The sequence below is a fragment of the Salvelinus alpinus genome, chromosome 30 (genome assembly GCF_045679555.1).
Source record: "Salvelinus alpinus chromosome 30, SLU_Salpinus.1, whole genome shotgun sequence".
NCBI lineage: Eukaryota > Metazoa > Chordata > Actinopteri > Salmoniformes > Salmonidae > Salvelinus > Salvelinus alpinus.
Genome location: NC_092115.1, coordinates 47,021,277 through 47,033,340, shown reverse-complemented (window position 1 = coordinate 47,033,340; position 12,064 = coordinate 47,021,277). Strand labels below are relative to the sequence as shown.

The window sequence follows — 12,064 nt, the reverse complement described above, 5'->3', positions numbered from 1 at the left end:
GTTAACATCATGAGAGAAGAAATAGCAGTCACTCTCCTCCAAAACACTGGTATGTTCAATTTCTAATTGAATATAATGGTAGATAAAAAAACATTTATATGGACCTTTCAAGGTTATCTTTGATCAAACTTCCCTACTCGATGGCCACTAAAACACATGTATTTAAATAATTATGTTACAAGAAAGCTATACTATTCCCTTGTTCCCTGTTCTCTCAGAAAAATACATGTAAAGATGTATAAACTACTTGACATTATGTTTCGCTAGATGACCTGAGCCAACTGTGCCACTTCTGTGGGGAGGTGGACAATAATGAGGAAGACATTAACTGGGTAATTGCGTGCTCACTTCTAAAGGCACATTTTTAGGAGTACGAATTTGTATAAGCAGTAATATTTCTAGAGGTAGTATCATCCGCTTTGTCTGATAATGAAATAATTGTAATTCAAGAAATTGTATTTGTTTTAAATATTTAAAAAAAAAATCATCATAAATTTCAGATTGGTTGTGACTGCTGCCCATGATGGTTGCACCAGTCCATCATTGGAAGATTATGTCTTCGCTGCCTGTCAGGACTAGGTTAGGCTTGAGTTCCAGTCGACGATATCACCTGGAAAACTTTGCATGAAAAGTGGACTAAATGTTCCGTCGAGCTGTTGCAGCTTTCCAGTATTTGATTATGTTATTTGTCTTTTTATATTTGATTTATTGTCATTTTCTATCTCATTATGCAAAGATCAAAATTTGTATTTCTTATTTAATGTTTGTTGACAAACTTAACTTTCTGTGATGTTTTTGTGTTATTGTGTGAATGTTTGTGTATTATCTTTATTTTCTTAACATTACAAAATGTTTCCTTATACTCAAATTTTGCCTTCTGTGACACACACTACATGAGTGTCAACATGAGCTACCAAAATGATTCTGAAGTGTGCCAGGCTTTGTAGTCCCAAGATAGAAGGGGGGAAAGAGAATTTCGGCAGGCAAGAATACCCCCCCCCCCCCCTTCTAAGTTCCTCAATTTTGTGGCTAGAGTCAAATACTTTCTGTGGCACACATCAGAGTCAAATACTGTCTATAGAACAAACTTCACGTCAGGATAGGCAACCAAATTAATAATTCATGTATATGAGTGTTATATTAAACATGGAAGAGGGAATTAAATGTAGGCAAGCAATAAACATTTCAGAACAACTGCTCATCGAATAAGACATGGGAGGGATGACAAATTTTGGCAAAGAGATGTATTTATAGACTAATACACTTGAAACAAATAGCCAAACCAAAACTGCAGACATTACTAGTGCCTCCCCCGTAATCAAACCGACATAAAAAATGAAATGAAACGCAGCCTAATGTGATCAGAAATCTCAACTAGCAAGCAAGTTGCAGCAATGAAGAATTGAGTCTGGCAGGGGGAGCTTTTCGGCACAACACCGGCTGCGTCATCATATTGGAGGGAGGTTCCCCAGAGCTTTATAGGCTCACCTGAAAGGCAGAGTGGGGAGAGAGACAGACAGCAACTCAATTAAACCCAACCAAATCATGAGAAAACAAAAAGATAATTATTTCCAATGTGTCAAGTAATTAACAAAAAAAGAGCAAACTAGAATGCTATTTGGCCCTAAACAGAGAGTACACAGTTGCAGAATACCTGACCACTGTGACTGACCCAAACTTAAGGAAAGCTTTAACTATGTACAGACTCAGTGAGCATAGCCTTGCTATTGAGAAAGGCCGCCGTGGGCAGACCTGGCTCTCAAGAGAAGACAGGCTATGTGCATACTGCCCACAAAATGAGGTGGAAACTGAGCTGCACTTCCTAACCTCCTGCCAAATGTATGACCATATTAGAGACACATATATCCCTCAGATTACACAGATCCACAAAGAATTCGAAAACAAACCCGATTTTGATAAACTCCCATATCTACTGGGTGAAATACCACAGTGTGCCATCACAGCAGCAAGATTTGTGACCTGTTGCCACAAGAAAAGGGCAACCAGTGAAGAACAAACAACATTGTAAATACAACCCATATTTATGTTTATTTATTTTCCCTTTTGTACTTTTAACTATTTTCACATCATTATAACACTGTATATATACATAATATGACATTTGTAATGTCTTTATTATTTTGGAACTTCTGTGAGTGTAATGTCTGCTGTCCATTTTTATTGTTTATTTCACGTTTGTATATTATCTACTTCACTTGCTTTGGCAAAGTTAACATATGTTTCCCATGCCAATAAAGTTCCTTGAATTGAATTGACAGAGCGCAATAACTTAGCTCATTGGAGGTCTGCTTTATATACCGGAGCTAAATTTACCATCATCCTGAACGTATTTCCTCGGCTGCGCACAATTGGTCCAGCTACTCGGCTATCATATTTATAAGCTTGGAGAACCTCCTACTACCATTCAAACTTGCTCATGATTTTGAAGCGCAACTTCGGAAGAGCAACGGTTAGATAGAACGCACTGATTCTGGTGCGAGGTGAGCGCAAAAGGGCACTCACTCACTGAATCAACTTTGACATAAAATAAGGTATCATCTTTTTTTAAATGTCTTTATCCGGGGTGGTTTTGCCATCCATCTCGACATTTGCAAACCAAACGAAAAGTTGTGAACATGTAAGTAAGCCTACAGACCTCTAAAACGTTTATGTTCATAGCCTTCTGTTTGAGATTTAGCTGTGTGTTTTATGTCTAATGCCGTAATCCTCTTGGTTGTTGCAGAAGTGGAAAAGCGAGACGGACAAACCCATTTCTTCCAGCTGCTCCATGCTTGATATGGTACAGAACATGGACTGTCGCAGTATCGGGAGAAAGGACGACGGGGATCTTTGTAATTACTTAGATCTGGATTTTATTCTGGCCAACACCACTGGCTCAGACAGCATGACTACCGCTGCGCTGGGAGCAGGTTTAGCGGAGTATTACATGTCCTCGACGGATCATCCAGGCAACCTGTTCACCACCGAGAACCCCATGCCATCCTACCCGTCCAGTGAGCACAGCTCCCCGCCTCCCCCCTACAGCACCAACCTGATGGCGGAGCTTCTCAGGTACGAGGGGGAGAACAGCTACGTGGTCGGTATTACGCGCAACACCTCCAGCATCCAAGGAAGGTTGTATGTGAACTCTACGCCGTTTCCCAGACAGGACATTTTAGATAACATCAAAGTGGAACCTTCCATGGACGGTTATGGACCTGTTATGGACATGGTTCCCCAGAGGTGTACGAAAATCAAGCAAGAGGGTAACGTGTTGTGCATGATGTCCTTCGAGCAGCCGAGAGTAGCCATCTCCCCGCGGGCAGCCAGAAACATGACGCCACCGCTCAGCCCCAACGATCAGGGGAGCTCCGAGTGCCCCCAGCAGGACCCGATGTGTCACTCCATGAGATTCCCACATAACTACCACTCCTCAGCGGCGTATCCACACCACCACCCCGGGGCGCCTCAAGCCACCCAAATGCAGATTGGACCATACCAAGGTGCTCACCAGTTCGGAGTGTACGAGGAGGGACTCAGCATGCAACCGAACACACAAAGGGTACTGCTGACGCCCCCATCTTCTCCGCTGGAGCTGCTGGAGACCAAACCAAAGAGAGGTCGCCGCACCTGGCCAAGGAAGCGCACGGCGACGCACACATGCACATTCGCTGGGTGCGGAAAGACCTACACCAAGAGCTCGCATCTGAAGGCGCATCACAGAACGCACACTGGTAAGATAAATATCTTAGCTTTTTTTTAGCACTTTATGCACCATAACATGTAACATTACACACCTTTACGCACCACCGCATAATTTTACAGGGCCATATTCTTGGATAATAAATGTAGGCCTACTCAAGAGAGCTTATGCTTCTTTTGTTCTGTCTCCTCAGGTGAAAAGCCATACAATTGCGTCTGGGAAGGCTGTGGCTGGAAATTCGCTCGCTCCGACGAACTGACCCGCCATTTCCGCAAACACACCGGTCACCGGCCCTTCCAGTGCCACCTGTGTGATCGCGCCTTCTCCCGGTCTGACCACCTCGCGCTTCACATGAAGAGGCATATGTGATGTGATTGATGTACACGATGACTGATTTGGGGTTATTAAGAGGTGTCCTTTATGCCTATGTTGATTAGGCCTATCGGTCTTTTTGTTTAAATATTTAAACATTCCATTTTGTTATACATAAATATATTGAAAAAATGTTATTATTTTGTAATAACGTAGCTGGTACTACCTTGGTTATATTTGTTATATTAAATCTTTATAACGCTTGGTAGGGTGTTTGTTTTTGAGTAAACAGTCCCTATGTGGGGCTGGCCCTGTACTTCTTTTCTTTCCTTTACAAAACTGGAGTGCTGTGATTGACACAAGTGCCTTTCTGACTGTGTGCTATTGTAAACACTGTCTATGGCAAAACTACAAGGTCACCAAAATAACAAAACAAGTTTACTTAGTCTGCTATGAAAGACAATGTTTTGATGTTTAAACTGCCTGAATGTTTTTTTGGAATGTCCCAAATTCTGTAACTTGCCTTTACACTCAACTGTGTTCTGTTTTCATGGAAATCTTACACTTTTGGATGAAATTGTATGGTTCAAGTGCAAACAGACGGGTCCAGCCCCTTTGTACATTACCAGGGCTAGATGTCCTGTGTATGATTATTTTTTACTGAAGTCTATATGCATTTTATACTGTAAATTGTGTATATATTATAAATATTTAAATACATTTCAATGTATTATTTATTTGTATTACATCCTTGACTGACATCTCAATGTGTTCAATTATGCATTTAACCGCACAGCCACCAAAGACTCCTTTTTCTGAGAAAGTTGTTCACACATTATACTATAGCTTAGTGAACCACATCCACCCCATAATATGGGCTTTATATTTAGACTATAAATAGATGGTGAAGAACAGACCTAAGATCCTACAGACAACCTATTACACAGTTCAGTAGACTATAAGCGTAGACACAGTGCTACTCTATATACCCCCTCTCAACCTCGAGACTTTGGTTAAATTGAAACAATGATATTTTCCAGCTGTTAGTCAGCCCAGGCCAGCTTCTTGTGGGTTAAGCCTATAAATACAAACATTACATTTCCATAATTACAGAGAGAGAGAGTGGCTGGGCTGACATCTGGACAGGACATGACAGGGGGCACAGCACAACACAGCAGTCCCAAATGCCACTATATTTCCAACAAAGTATATTTATTTTTTATGGAATAGGGTGCCATTTGGGACGCATTTGTTTCTGATGGGTAAATTATACATGGACATCAAAAGGGTCTTACAATGAACTAATACTGAAATTATACCCATGGGGCAGGTTTCCTGGACAGAGATTAAGCCTCCTGCACTAAAACACACTTTCAATGGAGCCTCTCCATTAAGCATGGTGCTTAACTCAGAACTAGGCTTAATCTGTTCCAGGGAAACTGGTGCATGGAGTAGTAGATCACAGTTTAAAACATTCTTGGCGGATAAAGATAATATATCATGAGTGTACTTCCATTTATAAAAAAATTGACATTGACAGAGTTTTCTGGCGTGAACTTAACTGTGGACTTTACTAAAAGAAGCCAAAGACTATCACCACCAAAGACAGAGGGAGGAAAATGAAAAGACTATAATACAGTTTATCACACTCATCGAGCTGAGGTCACACAAGTTTGACAGAAATACAGTTTGTTTCAGTTACTATAAAAGTTAAATGAGCGCCAATAAAACCACACCTCCCATTATAAGTGGCACCACTCTGTCCCTGAAGGAGACACTTTTTAATACAACCACTATGCTGATTAATCAAATAAATATGTATGGTACTGTACAGGACAGGTAGGAACAGGCAGCTGCACCTAGTACATCTCACTCAATACCTCTGCATTTACATTGTGTATATGTCTCATACAATGAATTTACATACAGTAGGTTGTTAAATTCAATGTTATTTTTTTTTCTTCTATTAAGTCCATTTTGGAGAGGATTTTACAATTTGCAGAAGAACAAGGCCCATCATAGTATTTTAGTTCAATCTACCAACAACTTGTTAGAATACATCAAGTAAAAATAAAAAAAATAAAAAAGAGAAGTAAAAGTCAGGCTAAAAATAACTAATTGAGCAGTGAAATGCAAATCTAACGTTCTCATTTCACTTTTCTGTTCTTGTGAAAGACACTTTTACGACAGAGCGAGAGAGAGAATAGACCTAAGACACTACCATTTCTTGGAATGTTATATGAATTGCATTTATACAAAGAGGATTACAATTATTTTGAGAAAAATCCCAGATTTTACACATGAAATTAGCCATTTTGGTTGTGGATAAATAAGACATTGTAGCACATTTTATACATATTCATGTACATTATTTTCGCTTTCGTGTGACCAACACAATACACCTTCAGGCCAGCACTGGAGAAAGGTGCTGCAGCACATAGTTGAATACACACACACATTGTGGCTTTGTCCCAAATGGCACCATATTCAATATACTACTTTTAACCAGGGTGCATAGGGAATAGGGTGCCATTTGAGACATTATATAAGAGTTCCTTGAATAAACACACAAATAACCCTCATCGTCAATGAATACAACAATACCGTTTTACATGGACGCTTTATAAGGCATTAGAACCCCACATCCTCGCACTGAGTAGTGGCCATGATCAAACTGGTGCTTATGAGTGTTGCAAGGCAGGATTAATCGAACTGTGACCAGTGTCAAATTCAATACTGCACAAATTAGCTAAATGTTTTGCAACGGAAAACAAAATTGATTGTTTCTTATTGGGTAAGCCTCCCCGTTTCAGTCTGTTTTCTTCTGTTTGGTGCCTACTCAATACAATCCAGCTGCAAATGTAAGGCTATTGCATGGTAAAGCAAAGTGAAGGGAAGACATGAACGTTGTATGTGGTGTCGGTCTGCAAAGAACTACACCATGATGATGTAACAGATATCCATATGAATTTGATGGTTTGGGAAGACTCATTTCTTTCATTTCCCTTCATACAACATTAAAGAACAAAAAGAAAACGGATGCCATCGCTATTTGCTGGTCAGCTATTCTTCTGGTAGTTTGATGACACTTTGCCATGATATTGATAATAATAGAAAATGTTGCATTCCTTCAATTAAAAAATACATAATTAAAAGTAATTACGGGTTAAACCTATGCTGTACTAATAAACTTGCATAGCTTAAATAAGAGTATATGTGTATATAACCTGTTAGATGAAATTGTAGGAAAACAAAAACAGTCCTAATGCCCTACTAGTTGAATACATCCTCCACAACAGATGAACCAAATAAACACTTCAATCAGCCTACTAAAGGCATTAGAGTTTAGCATGAAGAAATCAAAAAGGAAATCCAAATCACTCTAAATGTTCTTGAAGCTCTGGTGAAAGGCCGCCACCCTTATCCTTCAAGTCAGATGAGGTGGGTTTTGACCTTGTCATTTTTCTGTTCCAATAAAAGGATGTAAGGCAATGAAGTAGAAAACCCCAAGATTAACAAATAAACAAAATGTTTCAATCCATAATCTAAAAGGTGGTAATTTTTTCACCAAAAACAGATTTGCACCAGAAATAAGAAACCCAAACACGCTTGCTGACAAAGAGTAGGGTACGTTTATACTTTCAATATTAATGTTCTTAAGCACTTATTAAAGGGTATATGATATAGTTTATAATACAGTTATAACAGTGCATTTACAGATACTTTATAAACCACAGATGCACGATTTTCCCATATATAAATAATTAAAATGAAATTAAAATGTTACAATTTTAGATTTTTCCTCACAACAAACCGAAGCAAAGTCCAGCATCCGTCTCCCCATCTAATAACTATGGGGTCTACTAGTCAGAATGACCACTGGCCGTAGCCAAGTCAGAGTTAAATCACTCTGGATTTAGGCTGTAGTCAGGGTTAAGTCAAGCTTAAGTCGGGCTGAAGTGGAGATCCGCTGTAGTTGATTATAGTTGCGATGTAGCTGACTAGAGTTCCATTGAGGCTGATAATGACAAAGAGGTTGAAGAAAGAGAGGATTTGGTAGGTTACGGTCTTCATATAGTCTGGCTTCAGTGGAGCTGGATTGGTAGAGGGGCTGCAGTCCCATCAGTAAATCCTAGAGCTGTGGTGAGAGCGAGGCTGCTTTCTTGCTGTAGTATTCAGGGTCTTGAGTAGCTGAAGCTGTAGGTAGATGGGCTGCCATCTGAACATCACAGAGCTGTAGTGGGAGGCTGTTGTCAGGGTGAAGTTGTAGTTGTTGTTGGGCTGTAGGAAGGGTTGTAATTGAGGGCTGTAGATGCACTGTTTTCAGGCTGTTGTCAGATAGTAGTATTTGGGTTGTAGAGGAACTGTTCCTAGTCTAGCGGGGTTGTAGTCCAGCTGTATGTGGGTTGTATGTTGCTAGTTTGTAGCATTGTTTTGGCTTGTAACATGATTGTGGTCAGGCTGTGAGTTTTATGAGTGTCTATCAGGGTTGTTGTTGTGAGTGTGTAAAAGGGCTTTTAGTTTTTAGTCAGGTAGTAGGCGGGTAAGCCTTAGTAAGGAAAATGGCTAGTTCCAGGACCTCCTGTTATGTGTTGTGTTGTTGTTGTGAGTATGTGACAGGGTTCTTAGTTTTCAGCCTTGCTGTGAGTGATGGCCAGTTCCAGGTCCTCCTGTTCTTGTAGATGGAGTCTCCTCAACCTCTCATGTTCCTCCCGCTTGCGCTCACTCTTAGCCCACGCCAGCTGCTCCGACTCACTTCAAAACTACAGGAGGGTAGGGAAAGACGTTAGGCAATAGATACAATGGCAGAGATGCACGGCAACAGCACATATACCTAAAGCATGAATGTCAATTTGGAGACAATAGTGAGGGATAACAACATGAAATTAAATTATAGTGGTTGAATTGCGAAGATGAGTCAATATAATCAAAATTTAGTTAACAGCGGTCATGACTTCCAACTGTAATAAAAACAGTTTCTTGGTGATTCATTTAATTGATGGGTGATTGATAAATACTGAATTCTTCAAATCAATGAGAGAAATTTGAATGAAACATTTTTGAAAAAGCAATGCGTTTTCAAACAAAAAAATAAAAAAATATGATTGCTGGTGTTACCAACTGTAATGTGTCTCCATTTTGTATATTTTGTATAAAACCACCTGATTAAGGATGTCAATAGGACCGTGCTCACCCATTAGATTGTGCTCATCTATTCAAATTGTGGATAGGTTTTTTGCATGCAAAGAATTCGCTAGTAATCTTACCTTGACATTTTCAAGTCCTGGGTGAAAAATTAATTACAAAACAATGCTAGTGTCCCGTCCCGTCCTGACCTTAGTTCCTTTTTTATGTCTATATTTTGGTTTGGTCAGGGCGTGAGTTGGGGTGGGATTCTATGTTTTTCATTCTATGTTTTGTATTTCTATGTGTTTGGCCTGGTATGGTTCCCAATCAGAGGCAGCTGTCTATCGTTGTCTCTGATTGAGAACCATACTTAGGTAGCCTGTTTTCCCACTTTTGTTTTCTGTGTCTGTGTTTTCACCATACAGAACTGTTTCGATTTTAATTTCTTTCATTCACTTTGTTATTTTGTATTTTTCGTGTTCTGATATAATAAATTATTATGGACACTTACAACGCTGCATTTTGGTCCGATCCTTCCTACTCCTCATCCGATGAAGACGAAGATCGTTACAGCTAGACATAAAATGTACAAATCATGCGCATACCCCCAGCACATTAACACACACGCATACACAATGTGCCCCCACACACGTTGGCAATAGGTAAACAGCATCACCAATGGTAGGACAATGAAACAGCAACAAACACAAAATAAAATGCAAAGCCACCACACAGCAGCAGATCTACCAGAGAGCATGATGACAAAATACAGACATTCAGAGGGGCAAAAAAGTATTTAGTCAGCCACCAATTGTGCAAGTTCTCCCACTTAAAAAGATGAGAGAAGCCTGTAATTCATCATAGGTACACTTCAACTATGACAGACAAAATGAGAAAAAAAAATCCAGAAAATCACATTGTAGGATTTTTTATGAATTTATTTGCAAATTATGGTGGAAAATAAGTATTTGGTCAATAATAAAAGTTTATCTCAATACTTTGTTATATACCCTTTGTTGGCAATGACAGAACTTCTAAGCAAATAGGGCTTTCTCCTATAGAGCTCAATTTTAATGGAATGGTCTGCCTACCCACGTGAGAGATGCAGACTCGGTGTCAACCTTCAAGTCTTTATTGAAGACTCATCTCTTCAGTAGGTCCTATGATTGAGTGTAGTCTGGCCCAGGAGTGTGAAGGTGAACGGAAAGGCACTGGGGCAACGAACCGCTCTTGCTGTCTCTGCCTGGCCGGTTCCCCTCTCTCCACTGGGATTCTCTGCCTCTTACCCTATTACAGGGGCTGAGTCACTGGCTTACTGGTGCTCTTCCATGCCGTCCCTAGGAGGGGTGCGTCACTTGAGTGGGTTGAGTCACTGACGTGGTCTTCCTGTCTGGGTTAGCGCCCCCCCCCTTGGGTTGTGCCGTGGCGGAGATCTTGGTGGGTCTCAGCCTCCAGTATGTATGCTGCAGTAGTTTATGTGTCGGTGGGCTAGGGTCAGTCTGTTATATCTTGAGTATTTCTCCTGTCTTATCCGGTGTCCTGTGTGAATTTAAGTATGCTCTCTAATTCTCTCTTTCTTTCTTTCTCTCTCTCAGAGGACCTGAGCCCTTGGACCATGCCTCAGGACTACCTGGCATGATGACTCCTTGTTGTCCCCAGTCCACCTTGCTGTGATGCTGCGCCAGTTTCAACTGTTCTGCCTGCGGCTATGGAACCCTGACCTGTTCACTGTGATTACTATTATTTGACCATGCTGGTCATTTATGAACATTTGAACATCTTGGCCATGTTCTGATATAATCTCCACCCGGCACAGCCAGAAGAAGACTGGCCATCCCTCATAGCCTGGTTCCTCTCTAGGTTTCTTCCTAGGGAGTTTTTCCTAGCCACCGTGCTTCTACACCTGCATTGCTTGCTGTTTGGGGTTTTAGGCTGGGTTTCTGTACAGCACTTTGATATATCAGCTGATGTAAGAAGGGCTATATAAATACATTTGATTTGATTTGAAAAAATCATCAAATAAAATAATAAAAAACTTAAGGCTTAGGGGGCACTATTTTCACGTCCGGGTGAAAAGTGTGCCCAAAGTAAACTGCCTGCTACTCAGGCCCAGAAGCTAGGATATGCATATAATTGGTAGATTTGGATAGAAAACACTAAAGTTTCTAAAACTGTTAAAATTATGTCTGTGAGTATAACAGAACTTATTTGGCAAGCGAAACCCCGAGGACAAACCATCCAGGATTTTTTTTTTGAGGTCACTCTCTTTTCAATGGAGTTTCTATGGGAATCTAAAATTCTAAGGCAGTTGCTTGCAGTTCCTATCGCTTCCACTAGATGTCAACAGTCTTTAGAAATTGTTCGATCTTTTTCCTTTGAACAATGACGAAGTAGTCCTGTTCAGAACGAGGGTCGAGTGAAGTGTAATGTTTGTTAGAGGCGCGTGACCTGAAAGCACGCTCCACTTTGTTTTCCTCCGGTATTGAACACAGTTTATTCCGTCTTAAATTGTATCGATTATTTACGTTTAAAAATACCTAAAGTTGGATTAGGAAAGTTGTTTGAAATGTTTGGATCAAGTTTACAGGTAACTAATTAGATAATGTGTAGTCATGTTGCGCGAGTTGGAAACGGCGTATTTTCTGAATCATATGCGCCAAATAAATGGACATTTCGGATATATAAATGACAGAATTTATCGAACAAAAGGACCATTTGTGATGTTTAATGGACATATTGGAGTGCCAACAGAAGAAGATCTTCAAAGGTAAGGCATGAATTATATGTTATTTCTGACTTTTGTGTTGTGCCTGGCGGGTTGAATTATGATTGTCATGTGTATGTTTGATGGGGTGCTGTCCTCAGATAATAGCATGGTTTGCTTTCGCCGTAAAGACTTTTTGAAATCTGACACTGTGGCTG

General features: G+C 40.3%; 1 protein-coding gene and 1 long non-coding RNA gene across 7 annotated transcripts in view; one reads left to right on the top strand and one right to left on the bottom strand.

Moving 5' to 3' along the window:
- The first annotated feature begins 2,423 nt into the window (after positions 1–2,423).
- On the top strand, positions 2,424–4,735 carry LOC139560532 (Krueppel-like factor 2). Its single transcript, XM_071377395.1, has 3 exons — positions 2,424–2,638; positions 2,744–3,734; positions 3,897–4,735. Exons 1-3 carry the CDS (start codon positions 2,570–2,572, stop codon positions 4,070–4,072), a joined length of 1,236 nt encoding a protein of 411 aa, XP_071233496.1. The 5' UTR covers positions 2,424–2,569; the 3' UTR covers positions 4,073–4,735.
- LOC139560533 (uncharacterized) overlaps positions 4,210–12,064 on the bottom strand; it is a 67,827-nt gene continuing 59,972 nt past the window's right edge. For 3 of the 6 annotated variants that reach the window (XR_011671976.1, XR_011671970.1, XR_011671974.1), the window contains one exon: positions 4,210–8,778. This is a non-coding gene — a long non-coding RNA (uncharacterized lncRNA). Of the gene's footprint in view, positions 9,716–12,064 lie in introns of all 6 variants that reach the window. The other 3 variants (XR_011671975.1, XR_011671971.1, XR_011671973.1) reach the window with 2 other exon arrangements.

Coding starts and splice junctions, on each gene's coding strand:
- LOC139560532 (XM_071377395.1), top strand. CDS start 2,570: ATGTCTTTATCCGGGGTGGTTTTGCCATCCATCTCGACATTTGCAAAC. Junction 2,639..2,743: donor AAACGAAAAGTTGTGAACAT/GTAAGTAAGCCT, acceptor TGGTTGTTGCAG/AAGTGGAAAAGCGAGACGGA. Junction 3,735..3,896: donor GCATCACAGAACGCACACTG/GTAAGATAAATA, acceptor CTGTCTCCTCAG/GTGAAAAGCCATACAATTGC.